Here is a 21632-nt window from a genome sequence, read left to right on the forward strand (position 1 = left end):
GTGTACAACTTGTGCTTTTGGGGGATGGCTTGGTAGAACCAAGCAAAATCCAACCAACCTCAGATTAGAATGATGAGTTCTAAAAGCTCTTTCATGGGCTTTTCGAACTTTTTCAATGAGAGAAGGCACAACGCTTTAGGTTTCAACAAGAGCCCACATTTTTGTTAATTGGGCTGCTGGGAAAAACTTATCAAGTGAGTGGGTTTGTTTGAAATCCACTTTTTTTCTGATTCCTTTTTGTGACTGAAAATAATTAGTCAATAAACACACGATAAAATTTTATTAGATCAACATGAGAAAAAAGAGAACAAAAGACGACTTTAAAGGAGCCGTCTCATTATCAGTATGGCATACATGAGTAAAAACTTTTCCAATAACTTGAGCCGACTCTAAATAACATGGGGTTTTGTAAAAGAAAATTGAAAAAGTCAAAAGCTCTGATTATTCTTAATTTTCAAAATATTTCCTCATTAGCTTATCTTCCAGGCAATATATATATAGACAGAGATAGAGAGCCATGTGTATCAATCATTTTACAGCTTTCACATGTTGACGAGAATAATCTCCGGTCATTTCCCAAGTCCAATCGGATATTTATGTTTTTTGGAATTAAGCAATTACCACCATAATAAACCAAACCAAACAAATTAATATTTAATTGTCATTTTCAGCAAAATTTGGAAAATTATTATCTAGTCCAGCTAATCAAGCGAGAAGAATTTCTGAATTCTCAGTCTCTCACACACGTGCAAAGAAGGAAGACCGAATCATTAATTTGGTTCGTATATGTTCTTGTTTTCTCTCCAAGATTAGTATTCGTACGTAAATTTGGTCGTATATATAATCTAATTCAACGCAGACATGAAAAGGCAACAAAAAAACCTCTATTCATGAATGAGAACACGGAAGACTGCGTTTACAGGTTCAATGGATATATTGACCGTTACGTCCTATATTTATACTTATCTGGTCGCCATGGCCCATCAGACATATTTAGTCCACGCATATATCTATATAACGATATAAAACATGATCCACTTGCAATTCAACCTGCATTTTAATCAAACTTTGCACTTGATCAACCTACTAAATACACTGTATTCGAGGTTTAGAAGCAATATTTCTCCTATGTGCATACAATTGCGTGGTTGGATTGCCAACGCTTTGTGCAAAATACCTACTAATGTAGTGGTTTAAGGCAATTGCTCGTCCAGAAAAGGTCATGGGATTAATTCCGAAATGTCCTAAAAACATAAGAAGATAAACGTGGTATAATTTGTTCACAAAGTTGATATTTATTGATATTAATTTCTAAAAATGAGAAATATCAACTATGTCGTCCACCCATATTATAACATGAGTACGTATTCACAGCAAAATTTTGACTTTTCATCTACTCTCCCCCTTCCCTATAAATCAAACTAAAAAAAAATACATTGCATGTATTAAACTTAACACAACCCAAGTCATTAAGGCAAAGTCTTTCATGCCCCACCCGAACGACCCGGTTGGTGTTGGTTTAATTACATGTATCTGGAGGCGTAAGGGGCTGGATTCATAGTGGAAAAGAGCGACCCGTCTTGACCCAGTTTCGCCCACCCCACCATCTTTGCAATTAATTGTCTAACTTCCCTCATTTAACTATTCTGCATAATTGCTAAAATCCAGTTAATCAGACCACGTAGGTTTTGGGTTGAAGTCTTACCTGAAATTCCTCTTTTTGTATGCTTGAGTACAAATTTATAAATTTTTAATTGCATTCAAGCCCTTCATTGATTTTAACCACTTGGGCTTAGTAATATTCGATACTTGCAACAATTCTTAAATTCTTTTAAGATCAAATTTATTTAGAAACAATGTTAATTATACAATTATTCTCAAAAATTAGTCAATATATAGAGATGTATTTCTGAAAAATGTGCGTCCAAAGATGACTAAAATCCTTGATTCATCAACTAGAAGCACAAGTACTCAAACCTGCTATAGATTCGTCGTGCAACGGCAAAAACGACAAATCCATATCGAAAGCCAAAGTTAAATAGAAATAAAACAATCTAATGATAAGACAAACCACAACAAACTCCTAAAGAGTTCTTAAGAATTATTAGACTTAAACAAACTAAAGCAGTACTACCACTCCACATCTTCTTGAGCAACCAAAGGGAGCCATAGCGCCAATGGCATATCCAGGAATTTTTATAGCGGTAGGCTAAATTTTATTTTTTACAGGAGATATATTATAAGCCTTTTTTCACTTGAAAAAAAAATGTAACTAAAATTTTATAAATCAAACTTGACAATAGTACGAGCAAATATAACACAAAGAAGTACAAAATATAAATAAATATAAAATCAAACACATTGTTCAACTACTTGAAATCCAAGTTGAGTAAGTTCCTCAGGAATTGAAGTATCAACATCAAATGCAGAATGTGTATCCTTGTTATCGTTATCACTTTTTTTGAAGAATGAATAAATAGTTTTTCCTCTCTTTGCCTGTCTTTTATCATCATGTGACATGATATCCTAACAAGAAATATTAGGCACCAAAAATCATATATGCTAATTAATAATTCAAGTTACAAAAATAAAACATATATAACAATGCCCAAAAGTTTTCACCTAAACCCTAAATCATAAAAACTTAACAACAACAATTAAAATGGGAAATTGAATATAAAAAAAGAGAGAAAAACTTACCAAGATTGAAGAACCCACTGAAGATAGGTTGGTACAATTTTTTAGAGGGGGAGACCTATTTCTTCTAGGCTTTGAAGGTTCAAATATGGCATTTTGGATTGCTATAAGAAAAATTTTAATGTTTGCTTCTAATCAAATTTATATAGGTTATACCCAAGGGGTTTGGTTTAGCAGATACTGGCTAATTCTTGCAGTTGGGGGAACGAAGTTCGAAACCCAGCATGTGAAAAACACCTCATGGGGAGAGCTTTACAATAAACAGTCCCAACTCGGAGTGATAGCACACTTTGGTTCACCAAAAAAAAAAAAATTATTGGTTATAGATTGCATGTTTACTATTTCCTATATGCTTCAAGAGTGGGCTTATTTCTACATAGACAGATAGCCTTATTTTAAATAGAGGGCTAGACTATTATTTACTTTACTTAAATTTGGCTTATATCACTAAGCCTACGGAAAAAAAACACCAGCAAGTGCATATCCGCTCTAGAGCCATACTGGCTAAATCCATAGTGCCTCATTGACTAAGTCTAAATTCGATGCAACCCGACATGTTCCTTGTATGTGTGGGCCAAAAGACGATGACTATTTCATGGCGACGTGGGTAGGAAGGGAGGCCATTGTCCCGAAAAGGGTGGCGACTGAGATTTTTCTTAGGGTTTTTCTTTATGAGAAACCTTTGCTATTACGTTTTAATAGCTCCTCAGTTAACAAATTTTTATGAGCAATGGTATGCTAGCTCATCAATCGAAGGCTCCCATACTCAATAACCATCCAAAATATTAAGGGTTTAAGTCTCCACGCTATAAGACTAATAAGCTGAGTTTGGTGTCTAGGGTTAGAGTAATTATGAACGAATGAAATTTTTTTTTATTTTTTTTTGAATTATGAATGAAATTTACCAATTCCAATAATCCCCATAAAATATCTTGTAACTATTCAATTTAATCCAAACGTGAGCATACCGTCTAATTAAGTTGTTTATACCTTTTCTCCATGTGCATTTGTACCAACAATAGTCTAAATTCCATCTCAAGAAGTAGTGTAAGCAAAGTCAAACCCAAACGTGTACATGTGATTCATTGCCAATTCACTTGAAAACTTGTGTTCCACGTCTTCAAAGTGAGCGTGCAGTTTATTTACGTCACACTCCAAAAGTCTTCAGTCAACTCCTACTTGGAAGACCATGGCAATTTCATATTTATTTTCTTTTTCTTTTTCTTATCTTTCTTCGAGCAAATTAAACAATTTTGTAGCTCACTACAGGCACTGTTCCTATTTCGGCTTCAATAATACTTGAGCCATTTAAATCAAGTTTTTGGTAATTTAAATGCTATGGAATTGAAAATTGTTTCACTTGGTGAGTAAAGATTGAAGAAAACGACATGCGTGACTGACTTTGTATTCTATGAAAAGTGAAAAGAATATTTTCAATCATACCACAATAAACAAAAAGAAATTATGGAAATAAAACGTGGTTTTTGTAGTTTTGTTTGGAAAAATTGACAAATTTGGGACCACATGATTGTGATTTGCCAAATCCATGCATCTCCAAATGAAAGCTGACCTCATTCGTGGCGTCTAAGGGCAACTTGTCATTTGAAACTTCTGATACAGATATATTTTTTTATGGTGTGTGAGACATGTGTGACTACAAATCATTTTAATTCAGATGTGATTAATTTGATATTTTATAGATAGGAGCCATTGATTACTCTCATTTATAGAAGAAAGTAAAAGTGGTTGAGCGAATTATTCTCTTATTAGATCGTCTAACACATTATTTTATAAATTGCTATTATTTGCTTTCTTACCTGTTAATTCTTGTTTTGTGACATTTACGAATTAACGAGTTTTAGTGTGGTTTTTATCTGCTTTAGTTTTGATTAACATGTTCGTTTATTACCCTCTTAAAATGAGTACTTTAGATGTCGTATTGATGTCTTTAGCTGTACTGTTGAAGTTTATCTAATAAAAATTTATAATTGATAAAATAAAATAAAATAAAAGAATTAACAAGTTTAAAACGACAAAACCCACGAGGTATAGTAAAAGAAAGAAAAAACATGCAAAATACTGAATTACTAATAGGTTAAAAAAAAGGAGCTTCTTATTCCATGAGGAATTTAAAGAAGAAGAAAAAGATGTCATTTTTCAGGTTCATTGTCATATGGCCGACACAAGTGGGTGACAATATGACAACATTCTCATTAGTCAATGTCAAGGTCAAATTCTCTGTATGCTTTTTTGTCTCTTTCTTTCTTATTATAATTCTTATTTCTGTTTTTTCTTTTTTTCTTTTTAAAGAAAAGAAGGTAACGCATTCAACCCAAATATAACATTACATGATAAGAACAAACGTGTTAATGGCGGCCTCGTTAAAATCTTTCCGGAGAAAATCACTTTCTAGAATTTATTTCTTTTTCTCTTCTTGCTTAACTTTCTTTCTTTCTTTCTTTCTTTCTTTCTTCGAACAAAAACAAGAAAAGAAAACTCTGTTTATAATTGGTGGGGACCTACGTACTTTTTTAGTAGTTGAGCCTCCCCAATCAACCTTGCAAGTTGAACTGAGGGAGTTCATTTGTCTCAAACATGTGCTTGGAAGTAAGACCACAGAGTTTGAATTCCAATGTCAAAATTCTTGAAATTAAATGGATATGGACGTACATGAAAAATATAAAAATCCATTCATGAATAAGAACGTGCGTGGACAATTTGTACAGGTTCTATTCAATGGACCGACCCATCAACAATAATATATATTCTACTGTTAGTCTATAGTTAAATTTCCTTTAATAATTTGGTCATGGTCTCCATGGAACTTGAGTCTTGTTGTACTTCTCAAGGATTGGGTATTTGACTTTTAGCGCCCAATCTGATCAAGCTCATGACCTCATTTTCTGACGCCACCGCCCAATTCATCAAACTATACAATGTGAAAGTCTAACTTTAACCACTTTTTATCTAAAATTATTCGCCCCAATCAACCAGTTTAAATCCACTTTGAATACTTAAATTGGATTTTTTTTTTTCCTATGCAAACGATATTCTACTTTAATGTAATATGAGGGAGTTTTGAATTCGGGTGCAGAGTAGGGGGTAAATCCTCTCTAACCAGTTTTTTTTTGTTTTGGTCAAACCACTCTAGCCAACTTGACTAAGTGATCATATTTAATAAATAAAAATGAACTAGTTAGTGCACCAACAATATGATTATTTCTCATGTCAAAGATGCATGTTTTATTTTCACGAACGGGTGAAGTCATGAATCAAAGAACTTAGATAGGGAAATCAAGGAATTGGAATTGAATTAGATCAACTGCTCCCCCTTATAAATCTCATTCATGATTTTGAGGATTTAAAATTATAGATTTTAACGTGAAACCCACATAATGAATCCACTAACCCCCAATGGGGGCGACAACTAGAACTTTTCTCACCTAATGGTTTTCTCTCTTATTTATTATTATTTTTTTGGGTAAGGAGTGACTTAAAAGTGCCCTTTCTTAACATGCACTTGTTTACTTACCAGAAATGAGTATTGGAATGAATTCAATTCCTAACCATAATTTAAAATTATGTGGGTTTCTAGTTAAAATCCACATAATGAATCCAAAATTATGGTTAGTGCCCTATTTATTAACACATAATGAATCCAAAATTATGCGGGTTTCACGTTAAAATCTATAATTTAAAGACATAAAACAACTTTGACCTCGCAGCTGCACCTAAGTTAAACCTTAGATTGCCTAGGTACGCTTCTCAAGATATCAAGTCACATGTAGTTTTTGAATTAGTAATCAAAATATAGGAAAACAAAGCTTAAATTCGATCTCAAATCCATCTCAACTTACATAAACAAAACTCCAAAATTTCCACCAATATGCTTAAAATAACTTAAATAAAACATTGAAAACTGTAGTAACCATTTCCTTTCAAACCCGATCAATGAAGATAAAAGCCACAATGATTCATAATCAATATGTTTCTAAAAACCAATTTCTTTCCACATCGATCAATGAAATAATAAAATATAAAGATAAAAGTCACAATAATTCATAATCAATATGTTTCTAAAAACCAATTTCTTTCCACATCAATCTGTATACTGTAGAACCCATAACACATGACTTAATTGCCAACTTATAAGTATATACTTAATACTAATACTGAATATAGTATAAAACTCTCACCAATAAGTACCCAGAGGAAAGTAATGGCCAGACATGTGTGGAGTAATCTCGACACACGTACGAGAAAAACTAATCATATATGTACACAGGGAAAAATGATAATATCACCATATCTGAAGGCAATGGGGGGAAAGGCTGGCCGTATACTTGTGCAGACAAATTGAACAGGTAAGCCGGAGAAAATCCTGGCAACCACACATGCAGGCAAATATATTCTTGTCGAATACGTGCAGAGGAGGCTCGATGAATGTACATTCACACCAACATAGCAGAAATATGCACATTCACACAAGAAGAGCATGGATATGCTGGTCATGCATATGTGTGAAACACATTCTCCAAACTCAACATAAGTATATAAAAACCCAAGGGCAAATCCTTTTATAAACCCTTTAAAACGTTTTTCTAATCCTTCCCATATCTCAACACATAAGTATATATATCCATTTCATTGAGAGATTCATCAAATAATTTTATTTGAATGACACCCTTTAGGGTATTCTATGATTTTTTTTCAACGATCCAAACAGTTTATTTTTAAAGTCTTCATTCATAGATCATCCTTACGAAAAATCAGACAAATTGAAAATTATTAAGGCATTTAATTGAGACCAACAAAATCAATTAATATGGTACTTCAAGAAAGTACTTAAATTTCAATAATTTAATTGCATGGTAAATTGTTATCGAATTCAAGTGATTTTTTGTAGAGATGATCTTTGAATGAATATCTACAAAATAAAAGGTTTGGATTAGATGCAGAGTGGGCCCTACAAAGGTTTTTTTCACAGGTTTCCATCGGTCCACAACATGTCGTAAGACATACTCTAAGGTCAAGGAGGCCTCGAATGGCATTCGGTCAACCAAACCAGTGGGGCCCATCATCTAGATAAATAGCCCAGTAGGGCCCATGATCTAAGATTTTCGATCTGAAAGTTCCTAAAGGTACCGATTGGTCAACTAAACACATTCAATAGGTTTGGTCACGATCCAAAGGTTAGATCGTCATTGATCACACAATCGGGCATCGATCATTAACCTAACCTTAGAATCGTCAATTCAGAAGATCTGAACCTCTGATTCTAGATCCGTAAGTTCTTACACACCCATGGAAATATGAGGAGCAACATATCTCATAATGGGATCCATGCAACGGTATGATCGTTTCAGATGAAACAACACATTATAGGAAAACCTCCAATTGTCGATCAAGTGATAAAATCTCACCAATCGAAGCATACCGTCATGCTGGGGATGACATGATGTTAATTTTAGGTCTAAAATAGGTCACCAACAACCAACCCTCGTGCCACCATCGACAACGGTGTTTTGGGGGTAATTTCCGGTGAAGGTAAAACTCAATATCACCTAGGAAGGCCCATCCCAAAATGTTTGGAATGACAAGAAGAACAACTTTTGTTCTAGTCTCGACGACACTAGATGGTCAGTTTGGCCTGACACACCCCCAAAACTCGTAGCTGTCGTGGGTGTTTAAATCAATACCAACCATTTACACCAATAGCTAGAGCATGAGGAGGGGATGAAGATACATACCTAGATCAACGAAAATAGTTGCTACTATCGTCGAAAACGGCGTCAGAATTTTCAGAAACCCTTGGCCCTTTTAAAGCTCACAACAGCGCCGTGAGGGACTGAGGTGGCTGGGTCCTTGGCCAGGTAAGGTCAGTGGTCTGCACGGAGCATTTTCTATTGGTCTAGTCGTCGGCTGTGACCGTTCCTGTAGCATGTGTGGTGCTTATTTTGAAGTGCCAATAACATCTCTATATAATCTATATATATAAAGCAAAAGGCAGAGAATGGTGAAACATTCAAAATACCAGAAAATGCCCTTAGTTAATGCAAATATTAAGAATTGAAATTATTAATTAAATGAGGATAATATGGTAAATTCACACTTTTTCATATTTAAAAAAATAAAAATAAAAATAAAAATCAAATAATGGATCCTATTTTTATGGAACACAACTACCCATGATCTTTTTTAATTCTAAAATAAATTTAAAAGTTTTTAAAAAAAGCCTCTGCAGGCGTGGAAGCGCGTGTAGAGAGGCTAGTAATAATAATAATAATACATAAAATAATGTCACTTTATTATTCTCCCCCATCGTTAGTTGAACCTAGATTTGAGCCTCGATAGCAAGTCAATTGAAGCCTTGAAAATTTATAAAGAGGAGGAAGAGAAGGGAATAATCTCATTTGCGAAGTCCACAAAAGATGCACTCATGTGAGAAGGAAGAGTTTAGAAAAGAGAAAAAAAAAACGAGTAAATTAATAATAAAAAGGAAGGCAATTCCATATACTTGTTGGGAATGCTTTAACACTCAGCATAAATATATAATATTCCATAATTCATATATAATTCAAATTCATCATGCATATTATTAAATTATAAAATATAAACATGTATTTTGTTTGAATATATAACACACATATGGGGCATTATAATTAAGTAAACACTACTAATAATAGTTTACTGCAGCTGATGCACATGCTTTTATCAGCACATAATCGTCATTATGCGATTTAATTAATTCTATGGGTCCGATTAAGAAGAGTCTCGTTTGAGTTGCGGTACAATATGGTTATGGAAGTCAAAAGTTCCGATAAAATCCAGATTAGCAATTAATTACTCCTTTTGAACATGAGTTTGAGTTGAGTTAGCAGCCAACTTTGACATTAACTTTTTAACCTCAAAAGTATTTATTTTAAAACTTACTACGATTAATAAATCATTTTATAAAAGAATGTGATGACTATAATGGCATGTAATGTCTAAATGTCACCGGGGAAACTTTTTATCTCTTAACACTAGCCGCCATGCATCGCATGAGCACGTACAAAAGTTAGGGAAGTTACTGTAGGAAGAGAAAAAGAGTGTATGAGAGAGAGAGAAAAAATACTGTTCATAAATGTCAAAATGGTCATAGTGTGTTTTCCTCTGTTAGCTTATGTTGGACATTCCGTACAATCACATTTAAAAATGTCATAAACTTTTATAAAATTAATAATATAGAGTGGTGATTTCCCCACTCCAATTTTGTCCACTTACACTCCATTTTATAACTGAAAAAGGAGTGTAAGTGGGAAAATCATTACCCATATATATATATATTTGGGAGGAGACATGCGACTTCAGGAGATAGAAGGAATAGGTGATTTGATAGTCGGGGATCGAGCAGGCTAGGGTGGAGGGGAGATCACATTGCCTCAACGAGGGGCGCTAATGAGAAGGGATGTAGCTATTGGGTGGGGGCGGCGGCAAGGGTGGGTGGGTCGTCGTGTGAAGGGATATCAATGCTGGGGGTGGTAGCTGGGATCGGTCGGGTTGGGTAGGCGGATGGTAAAAATCATTACTTTTATTTTAAAAATTTTGAAATGGAATTTTTAGTAGCAATAATTAGAAATTTGTATTAATTTTAAAATGAACTCTAAATTTTTTGAACATTAACTATATGTAATAATAAACAACACCTAGTTACTATATGACTAGTCAACAACTAGTCATAGACACAAGAACACTACTACACATTAATCATATCTCCAATCAAATAATCAATTTAACTTGCAAGTCTAGAAGAATTCTAAATTTAGGACTCCCGAGTGCTAGAAACAACTACATTAATCAAGGTGTGTACATTCATTCACTATCACCAAACAAGCAAAGAATGAAGAACACACTACAAACACAGTCAACACCAGAAAAAGTTTACCCATAAACCCACCACGGGGAAAAATTGGGGATTATCAGTCCGACCAATAAATCCACTAAATTTGAGGACACTTGACTAGTCGACCAAACTAATCAACCAGGTACCAAAAAAAAAAACATGAATATTGAAAAACATGATGCAATGCAATATTTGTGAGTGATTTACCTTTGTTGATCATGAATTGCAGCTTAGCCGATGGTTAAATACATCATCAATGAATGAACCTTCTCTGATCGTCAACTTAAGAACCTAACAAATGGGGCAAGAAAAGCCAAAACTTAACTAGAACCTAACGAATATTTTTTTTCAATGAATATAATAGTGTTAATCAAGGAACGTGTAATTTAGTAATATTTCTCTTTTCAATATTAAAGAATATCCTTCGTCAAAATAATGGGATGATAAAAATCATCCCCCGAAAGAAAGTACTATGAATCCAATACATCTAATGTAGTGATGAATGAAGTTCGTTTCTGTCATATCATTCATCTGGGAATTCTACAACCGCGTTGACAGCTTTGGACTCGGCAAACAAAACGTAGAATATACACTGTTATCCAATGTAAAAATAATACATGGTTTTCATTTCATGGAACGTGGAAAATGTTTCAATCTGGAAAACGTGACAGAAAAGTAAAGCAAAGACCCCCCCACGCCCAACAATTACCCCACTATAATAAAATAAAATAAAATTACAAAAGTTAATACACATGACAGAGACAGCGTCGGGTCAATATAGAACTTCTATATGTTCCCCTTTCTATTCTTTCATTTGCTGAAAAAGAAATTAAATCCATAACACAATTCAAATGATTTTATTTATTTAATTTGATATGGCGTGCTTGACTTTTCACATCTTCTACCCAAGAAATTCAACGCTCACGACCGACATGTCGTACAACTTGCAGTCTTTATAATATTCCTCTGTATACAAACAGCACAGCACACCAACTCCAGGCCAGTCTCTTGGCACTATTTTATTATTATAATAAATATATATTAGTATATATATGGAACTAAAAGCTCATGCCAGCTCTTCACTGAGACTACTCGTTTATATCTTTATCTTTCATTCTCTTTCTTCCCAGCTTCCTTTCTGGTTCTATATATTTGCTTCATCCACCCAAGTTTGGTCAAGATTTTGGTGAAGGAGTCTTCTGCCTTGTGATTTTATTATTTCTTCTTCTTCTTCAAAGTCAAATTCAGGAGTCATATATATAATATACTTGGTGGTGAGAGATTTGCCTGCTTGCTGTTGAGGATTTCTGGAAAACAAGAATTCAAGTGTTGTTTTCAAAAGGATATGGACTACTCATCTGCTGCATATGATGATACTTCTTTGGATCTTAATACCAAGCCTCTCCGACTTTTCGATGATACTCCGGTAGGTGCAAACTTTATGTATCTAGAGAACTAAGCGCTCTCTCTCTCTCTCTCTCTCTCTACTAGATAGTTATCTTTGAACTTACAGAAGTTGATTGTTTGTTTTCAGATCAAGAAAGACGTGCATAGCAAAATATTGATTGACTTTGGGAGGCAGCTTTCAGCAAATGAAGAGGTTTGTTTTCAATTCTTTCTCCACCTTAGCTTCTCTATCTTCTGTTTTGTGGCTATATCAATGAAGGCCTTGAACTAGGATTTAATGTGTCTAGGAGCATATTTTTCAAGCTATTATCATATTGGATCGAAAGCGCCTAAATCTTCGACAGACGTCTTACAAATTAGGATGATTAAAGTACCAAATATGAGACATTAAATATCAAATGATTTATTAACTATTGGATTGCATGTCTAAAGAGTTTGTTAATTTTGTTCTCAGAGTGGTGCTCTATTGGAGGAACTGCAACGGGTGAGTGCAGAGAACAAGAAGCTAACCGAAATGTTGACGGTGATGGGTGAGAGCTACAATTCTTTAAGAAGCCAGTTACTGGATTACATGAGCAAGAACCCAGAGAAGGAGCTTAGCCCAATTTCAAAGAAAAGAAAGTCTGAAAGCAGTAACAACAACAACACCAACAGCAACAATATCATCAATGGAGCAGTGAATGGAAACTCTGAGAGCAGCTCCAGTGATGGAGAATCTTGCAAGAAACCAAGGGAAGAGACCATCAAGGCAAAGATTTCAAGGGCTTATGTTCGTACCGAAGCATCAGATACAACAAGCCTGGTAAGTAATTAGTCCTTAATCCATGTCTTATACAATGTCACTGAGGAATGTTCTTGTTGGTTTAGTTAATAATTTAAGGTTTGTATTGAGCAATTTTTTTGTGTATTTATAGGTTGTGAAGGATGGATATCAATGGAGAAAATATGGCCAAAAAGTTACTAGGGATAATCCTTGTCCTAGAGCTTACTTCAAATGCTCTTTTGCTCCAAGCTGCCCTGTCAAAAAGAAGGTGAGCCCAAATTCAAAACCTTCCCCCTCTTAATGCTTCAAAACTTATTATGTATACAGAAGAATTAATTGGTTTTAAGAGCAGGATTTCTGTTCAGTTTTTTCCCCCTTTTAAGTGGCATATTAATTAAAGGTTCTTCTTGTCCATGGTTTTTGCTCTTCAGGTGCAGAGAAGTGTTGAAGACCAATCTATTCTGGTGGCAACTTATGAAGGTGAACACAATCATTCCCACCCTTCTCAAATTGAAGCAACATCAGGCTCAAACCGCAGCATGACCTTAGGATCAGTCCCCTGCTCAACCTCCCTTGCCTCATCTGGACCTACCATCACTCTTGACTTGACCAAATCCAAGTCCAGTGCTGATACTAAAAGTATAAAAACAAGAACCGAAACACCGGAAGTTCGAAAGTTTTTGGTGGAGCAGATGGCTTCTTCCTTGACAAAAGATCCCGATTTCACGAAAGCACTAGCAGCAGCCATTTCAGGAAGAATACTTCAACATAATTCTTACTGAAAAGGAATGGTGGAAGTCAATTAAGAGAATTGGTTTTCACTTGGTCAGACTGGTTTTTGAAGATTAGGTGTATATGTAAATACAACATTGGAAAAGAGGACAACTTTTGAATTCACTTCAATTAGGGCCTAGATTTCTTCCATACTTGGACTCCGAGTTTCAGCTTATATAAACTGCAGTGCCTGGCTATCGATTCAGCTAGGCATTGATCTGGAAACCGGCTTTTGTAGCTCTGGAAATCGATCATTTCATTCTTGCTTCAAGCATGGCCAAGACTCAAGAGGCCAAGAAAATGTATTAAACAACTCTTAGATCGTTTAGCTGTGACACACTGTATTATGTACTTTTTGTAGTTGCAATGCATAACAGTTTTTCTGTCAAAAAATTCTTGCAAATGCTGCTTCTCTTTTACATGTCCTACCAAATTTGGCATCCACTCTAAAGAGGATGCTCAGTTGCCAAAACGGAATTGAGTGTAGATAGTTGATGTGCGACTAAGTTCATAAAGGATCTTTTTCGACCAAAAAAACAAAAAGCAGATGAAGGATCTCAACTACTGTGAGATTCTTTTGCCAATTGAAATCTACGACAGTCGGTGTTTGTTTCTCGGTCAATGTTAGACAGAGGAGGCTTTCAAAGAGAACATTGTCTTTGACAGAACCTACCATTGCGTTGAGTCAAAAAGAAAAAGGGAAAACAATGAGGCAGTTGAGCGAAACTGGGAAAAAAAGAGGGGAAGAAAACAAAATCAACTGCATTAATAAATTGTGAGCAAACAAAACTGACCCAAATATATATTTTCTATAGAGAACAAGAGCTAGACCAGTCTAATGGAGTAATTTACATGTAATGACCTCATTAGTTATCGTTGTGAAAAACAAGTTATTCATAGCTTTCTAGTCCTAAGTTGGATCCTTAAGCTTCCTCCAGCATTTTCTCTTCGGTTACTCGAAACAGCGATCTTGTTCACGTGCTTCTGCTGCGTCGGCACTCCTGAAACGGGAAGGATCCATTGAGATGATCATTTGTTAGTCCACCAGCTCCATGGAAAACTTGAGTGAATGTAATCAGCCTCAGGTGGTGATTTCAGCAAGCAAAAGAAGGATTTTGACCAGCTCCATGTTAAACATTTGTACTTTTCGGTCACACAATCTCCTAAAACTTTGTTCCTCAAAAGATATCTATGGTCTAAATTTAAAGCCTATACGGCTCGGCATGGCCAGTAGCATGTAAATTTGGGTGCATAATATTTAATCCTTCAAAACCAAATTACAGAACCGAGAAAATAATTCAACAATACAAGTACTGCATATTACTATACAAAAACGAAATCATTACACTATATGAAGATACTGCAAGTATTATCATCACTTCAGATCAGAGAAAGCCGTGACCTTCTTGGTAACAGGGCTGGTAAAGGACCAGAGAGAGCCGAAAAGGTCCTAACCTTACCCACAAGCTGCTCCGGGTAAGAGAAAACGCTAGTTGTATTCTCTCCCTCACAGACAGCTCTGGCCAGCACCGCCTTGGCAACAGTAGCTCTGATGTCATGCGTCTCAAGCCACAGAACCCCCAACCTTCACGCTGTTTAAAATATTAAACCATTTTTACCCAAATTGATTTAGACGTTGGAGTAATCGACTGTGACTGAACAACGTGGCGATGGTGGGGCAATGAATTTTAATGTGTGAATCTGTTGGTAATAGTCCAAAACCAAGCATCAATGGCTTGTGTAGTTACAGAGAGAAAACAAAAGGTATCAATGGCTAAACCCAAAACCAAATACGACTGCCAGCTCAGGTACTTTTTCTCCTTCTCTCTCTTTCTTGACCATTTTGTCCTCCTCAAAACTCAAGCTCTTGTATACCCACATGTGTTGGATTTGTCTTTTACATTGTTTGTGGTTCTTTGATTGTGTTAAATAGGGCCAAGCAATCAGGGAAGATGAGGATTGGGTGGGAAGGGGGTTAAGGACTATATTGCCCTCCAATTCTGTTTCACATGAGCCTCACGTGTGAATATCAACAGAATTTTGGTGAAATCCGCTACAATCTAACGGCAGGTGTGAAATTGACCGTTTTTAATTCAGGGGGTTAAGTTCGACTAGGGTCCTAGTTCGGGGGTGCATGGCAATTTACTCAATTGGAAAATTAAACACCATTTTATTTTACATTCCTACACAAACCAAACATGTGAAAGGAATATAAAGTGGTATTTCCTGTTTACTTTCCCAAAATTACCAAACATGGAAAATGAATTTTCCATTTCCCATCTCTTGAAAAAGATATGGGAAGTTATTTTCCATCAAATCTTTTCCGCGAACGAAATGGGCCTAAGAGAATACATATCGCAAATCTTGGGCTTGTGTTTCTTCATCAAAGTAGGTATTGGAAATGACATAACATACGAGTAAACCTCTGACCAAAAAAAAAAAACATACGAGTAAACCCAAAGAGAAAAAAGAGAAATAACATACTAGAAAGAGATGCTCTGCTAATTTTTGAACCAGAGAAGAAATTATGTAGAGTATAAGAAATCGGTGTTGTTCGGAGGATTTGGGAAGTTTCCGGGGAAATCTGAAAATTTCCGAAAAAATTCCGAACACGTTCCAGTCCAGAGAGGGCCCAAAAGAAAGAATGACACCCCCCACATCCAACTAGTGGACCCAACTTATCCAACTACCTTCCACACAACAAAATCACAACGTTTTATAGGTCCTGCTAATTCCCCATAACAATAATTCAAAAAACAAAGAAAAAGAGGAAACTTGGCAGCCACAATTCATGGCCACTACAACATCTCTGCTTCCCAAATCCCCCTCACCATTTCTCACCAACACACCTTCATTCCCTTCAACCCATTTCACCAAGCTCTCATTTTTGAGCCCATCAGACCACCCCAATTGCACAAAAAGGCAAAATCTTCACACACAAGCCAAAAAGAAGAACCCCTGGCGTGACCCTTTTGATGATGGAGAGGACCCAGACATGGGGTATGGCTCTCTTTTTGCAGAGGGGAAGCAGGAAGAGGATGACAGACCGCCTGAAAACCCGGATAATCCATACGGGTTCTTGAAGTTCCCAATGGGGTATAGTGTGGAAATTGCATCATTGGCTTTGAAAGTGAGGGGGGATGTTAGGAGGTGTTGTTGTGTGGTTTCTGGTGGTGTATATGAGAACTTGCTGTTTTTTCCGGTTATCCAGCTTATCAAGGATCGGTACCCGGGTGTGCAAGTGGATGTAGTGGCGTCTGCCAGAGGGAAGCAAGCTTATGAGTTGAATAAGAATGTGAGATGGGCTGATGTCTATGATCCTGATGATCATTTTCCTGAGCCTGCTGAGTACACTGACATGGTTGGACTTCTTAAGGTTGGTTTGTTCTTGTTCTTTTAAACTATTTTCGTAATTGATTTATATCTAAAAGTTGATAATTTCTTTTTTGGGTCAGTTGAATAGATATTGATGAGCTTAAATAGAATGTTATCTGGGTGATGTTGATTAAGATATATAGTGTTTAAGGCTCTTTCTGCATATACCTGCCAAAATTGTCTTTCTTCTATTTGTTTGCAGTTATACCACCATGTTTCAATGGAAAATGTGGTGCTCCAATATAGGTTGGGTATGCTTAGTGTAAGTTAGGTGCTCCAAGAGGTATTGGACTGTAATGAGAAGAAAAAACAGAGAGAGCATTGAGGGCTTTTGCATGAATGGAAGCTGAAAAAGGAATTAGTTGTTTTCACTAAAAAAAAGATATGATTCATTTGATGGTTAAAGTTTTCAATCAGTGCAATTCAATGTTAAGTTTATTTAAGATGAACTAAAATGCAGATGTTCATCAGTTTGCTACAACAGCAGCAACACGATTTTTTCAAGGTTTAAAAGTTTTTATCGGTAATGTAGCCAAATTGTGTTTGTTATAAGAGTAGTTATATGGCATGGTTCTTTCTGTTTGGTGGAGCTTCTCCAAAGAAATATTTTTTTGGAGATGTTCTCTTACAGTGTCGTGTTAGAAACTCCAGCTTCTCGAAGGAGACGTGGTTTTGCTTCTTGGATAGCAGATAAAGGATTTTCATATTTTGCAGCCAAATGATTCTCTCTTCTTGAATCACAGATAATTAAGAAAATAAGATTATCATCAAGAATGATATTTCCTTTTTTGTCTGCAATGCGGCATTGGACCAATTAAAGATCGACTAAAGGGGCTTTCATACTCAAGTACACTAAAAACAGATTATTACAGGCCTACTACAAATTTAAGAATCCTGCTAAATCTTGGTGGCATTATGTATTTGTAGTTCATAATTATTACTACTTGATTAAAATTTGTAACACACTGCTCTGTTTTTACAGAATAGGTATTATGACATGATCTTATCAACCAAGCTAGCAGGGATCGGACACGGAATATTCTTGTTCATGACAACAGCCCGAGAACGGGTGAGCTATATTTATCCAAATGTAAATGCTGCAGGAGCTGGATTGTTTCTATCTGAAACATTTACACCAAATAGCATGAATCTCTCTGAAGGCGGATATAACATGTGAGTTTACAACATATCACAGATTATTTTGATACTTGTTGGGAAATATAGAAACCTCTGGAATACAATAGTGAGAATGTTCCTTTTGAGCAAAGATAGTAGTAACATGAATTGGTAAAAATATTATGATATGATTTTGATACTTCCTTTAGATTCTGTATCTAGAAGATTCACACATGTTTGTCCATTCAGGTATCACCAGATGGTTGATTGGTTGGGTAGACCGGTGCGGGATGTGCCACGGCAACCTCTGCCCCCACTTAAAGTATCAATCTCAAAGAAGCTAAAGCAGGTTGTAGAGTCCAAATATCAGAATGCAGGTGTAAATAAAGGAAAATATATTGTGATTCATGGGTTGGAATCGGATTCGAAAGCCTCAATGCAGTCTAAGGGGGATGCTGATAGCTTACTGCCCATCCAAGTGTGGGCTACAATAGCTCGTGGTATAAGGTATGAAATTTTATGGATCTTTTAAGGCATTTTAGATTGAACTAGCTAGCATGTTTACTTAATAGTTATATATTATATATTTATATACTCTTTTTCTGTAACAATGGTTGGAGGTTGACAGCAAGTTATTAATGTAGAATTGCATTTGATATTTTATGTTTCAACAGGGAATTTAGGCCAGTTTTTGTCATTCCACATGAGAAAGAAAGGGAAAATGTGGAGGAAGTAGTGGGAGAAGATACCAGCATTGTGTTCATGACAACCCCTGGGCAGGTATGGATAACTTTGCTAATTTCCCAAGAAACAATTGTTGAGCAAAAACAACCGAACTTGGAAAAACGACATGCAAGAGAAATTTTGGAGTGATTATGGTGAATATATGGGTGGGTAGGAGAACCATCTGTGTCATACAAATAATTTTTCTGTGCCTATCTTGACACTTATTCTCCTACTGCCCCCAAGAAACCTCATTTGTTTCGTGATATCAATCCTCCATGTAGAGCAGTGTTTTAAATAGCGATTTCAAAGCATGCTTTGTAGCTAGCTTTATGGCGTAGCGCTCGACTTTTTCTGTTAAGGTTGTTTCAGAGGTGACAGGATTGACACTCTTGAAAGCACAAAGCATGTTCAAATTCTAATGGTTTCACTTTACTTTCACTCATTTTTTCTTCTCTGTTTTCTGCTTCAGCTTGCTGCCCTTATCAATGACTCAGCTGGTGTAATAACTACTAACACTGCAGCTATCCAACTTGCAAACGCACGCGAAAAACCCTGGTAAATCACATATGGCAAGACTAGTTTGCTAACATTACATAAGCACTTGCTTGAACACATATCTGTTGTGTTATTCACTTATTTATTTGCCATTGAATTTTGAGCTTCAAATCGGTTTCCTTCCAAAACATACACCATATCATCGAATTCATTTATTCGAAAACGTCATTGTTTTGCAGCATTGCATTATTCGGTTCTGAAGAGAAAGGGAAACTATTTGTTCCCAACACAGAAGAGAAGAAGAATTGTGTTATTGTTTCATCCAAGACCAGACAATTAAAGGATATCGACACTGAAGCTGTTAAACGCGCACTTCAAATTTTCAATGTGTCCTTAGCTCTAGTCTAAATGGGGTTGGGGGTTATCCTGATAACTGATTAATTTTTTTTTTAAATTATTTTAAATGTTGTATTATATGCACTCTTTACCTCAGTTTGTATAGCAGATCATTAAGCTACAATAACAATTAATAAAATTGATTCTCTCAACGTTGAACATAGTCCCAAATCATTTGGGTACAAATTATCCCTATTGAGTTTAACATGATTACAAATCAGGAGATCCCGGGTTCGAATCCCGGTTGTTGCAACGTGTAAGTGTCCATTTGACATTGCTTATTTGGGGTGATAAGTGATTTTTTTTTTTTAAATTTGGGAAGCCTAGTCCGTTTGGTAAACTAAAAGAAAGTCACTTATTGTTAAAAATTGCTATGACAAAGTTATAAGGGAAAGCTAATGAGGTACTTTCATTTTCTGATTATGAAGGAATCAGTTTCAAAGAGGCGCTGGGTTTAATGATTATGCGGTAATCATTTTCTAATTATGCGGAAATCAGTACCAACACTTAACAAAAAGTTTACCAAATGCCAAATTGCTTTCTCTCATAGCGATTATTTTCACAGTACAACAATGCCAAATTGACCCTAGTTGCATTAGTTTCTGCCTTATAGATATGAATTTGCTAGTTTCAACGTATCCAAAGTAGATATTAATCTTCCACTATATGATATTTTAATATAATTTTTATAACATATGTTATTCTTATTGTGAGAATTATTCTTATTCAACACGAATGTATTATTGAAAAATACGTACGTACATATATATGTAAAAGACTATAGCTGCTCGTCTATGCTATTTATTAAAGACAATTTTAAAAAAACCAGTAAAGCCGTTCGGCTATCCTATTTTTTTAAAAACAAGTAGAAAAAAATCGATTATAGCCGAACGGCTATACTATTTACTAAAAAAACAGATCAGCCGCACAGCGCCTGGGCGCCTACATGTGAAATAGTATAGCCGTGCGGCTAGACCTTTAAAAAAAAAACTACGTATAGCCGTGCGGCTGTACTATTTTTAGTATAAAAAAGAGGACCCCAGCGATTAGGTGCCACGTGTCAACACAAAGTCTATGTTTGAAAAAAATAAAACACGACGTATAGCCGTGCGGCTGTACTATTTTTTTAATTACAAAAAACCCTCTATCCATTATAGCCGCACGGCTATACTATTGACGAAAAAAAAAACAGAGCAGCCGCACAGCTCCTGGGCGCCTACGTGTAAAATAGTATAGCCGTGCGGCCATACATTTAAAAATAAAAATAAAAAACTAAGTATAGTCGTACGGCTATACTATTTTTAATATAAAAAAAGGACCCCCAGCGATTAGGCGCCACGTGACAACAGTCTATTTTTGAAAAAAATAAAAACCCGGTGTATAGCCGGGCGGCTGTACTAGTTTTTATTAAAAAAATAAGACCCTCTATTGATTAGTGCCATGTGTCAAAAATAAGTATAGCCGCCCAGCTATACTATTGAATTAAAAAAAAACTTAAAAATAAAGGACCCTTTTATTTACATTAGTTTGTACCTTATACATATTAATTTGTTAGTTTCAACATATCCAAGGTAGATATTAATCTTCCACTATATGATATTTTAATATAATTTTTATAACATATGTGAGAATTATTCTTATTCAACACGAATGTATTATTGAAAAATACGTATGTACATATATATGTAAAAGACTATAGCTGCTCGTCTATACTATTTATTAAAGACAATTTTTAAAAAACCAGTAACGCCGCTCGGCTAAACTATTTTTTTAAAAACTTGTAGAAAAAAATCGATTATAGCCGAACGGCTATACTATTTACTAAAAAAAAACAGATCAGCCACACAGCGCTTGGGCGCCTACGTGTAAAATAGTATATCCGTACGGCTATACTATTTTTTAGTATAAAAAAGAGGACCCCAGCGATTAGGTGCCACGTGTCAACACAATGTCTATTTTTGAAAAAAATAAAACACGGCGTATAGCCGTTCGGCTGTA

At 35.5% G+C, this 21632-nt stretch overlaps 2 protein-coding genes and 1 long non-coding RNA gene across 3 annotated transcripts; 2 read left to right on the forward strand and 1 right to left on the reverse strand.

Annotated features, from left to right (window-relative positions):
• Positions 1–11588: 11588 nt before the first annotated feature.
• Positions 11589–13861, forward strand: WRKY40 (WRKY DNA-binding protein 40). Its single transcript, XM_021966179.2, has 5 exons — positions 11589–12008; positions 12117–12182; positions 12444–12791; positions 12904–13020; positions 13184–13861. Exons 1-5 carry the CDS (start codon positions 11928–11930, stop codon positions 13532–13534), a joined length of 963 nt encoding a protein of 320 aa, XP_021821871.1. The 5' UTR covers positions 11589–11927; the 3' UTR covers positions 13535–13861.
• A 407-nt stretch (positions 13862–14268) lies between these two features.
• LOC148295568 (uncharacterized) lies at positions 14269–15415 on the reverse strand. The gene is made up of 2 exons (XR_015834632.1): positions 14982–15415; positions 14269–14527 (listed from the first exon to the last, which is right to left on the reverse strand). It is a non-coding gene; the product is annotated as an uncharacterized LOC148295568 (long non-coding RNA).
• Positions 15416–16050: 635 nt separating this feature from the next.
• PNSB1 (NDH-dependent cyclic electron flow 1) lies at positions 16051–19786 on the forward strand. Its single transcript, XM_021966184.2, has 6 exons — positions 16051–16902; positions 17884–18074; positions 18267–18524; positions 18692–18797; positions 19213–19298; positions 19478–19786. Exons 1-6 carry the CDS (start codon positions 16318–16320, stop codon positions 19644–19646), a joined length of 1395 nt encoding a protein of 464 aa, XP_021821876.1. The 5' UTR covers positions 16051–16317; the 3' UTR covers positions 19647–19786.
• Positions 19787–21632: the final 1846 nt, after the last annotated feature.

The sequence above is a fragment of the Prunus avium genome, chromosome 3, assembly GCF_965620075.1.
Source record: "Prunus avium chromosome 3, drPruAviu1.hap1.1, whole genome shotgun sequence".
Taxonomy (NCBI): Eukaryota; Viridiplantae; Streptophyta; class Magnoliopsida; order Rosales; family Rosaceae; genus Prunus; species Prunus avium.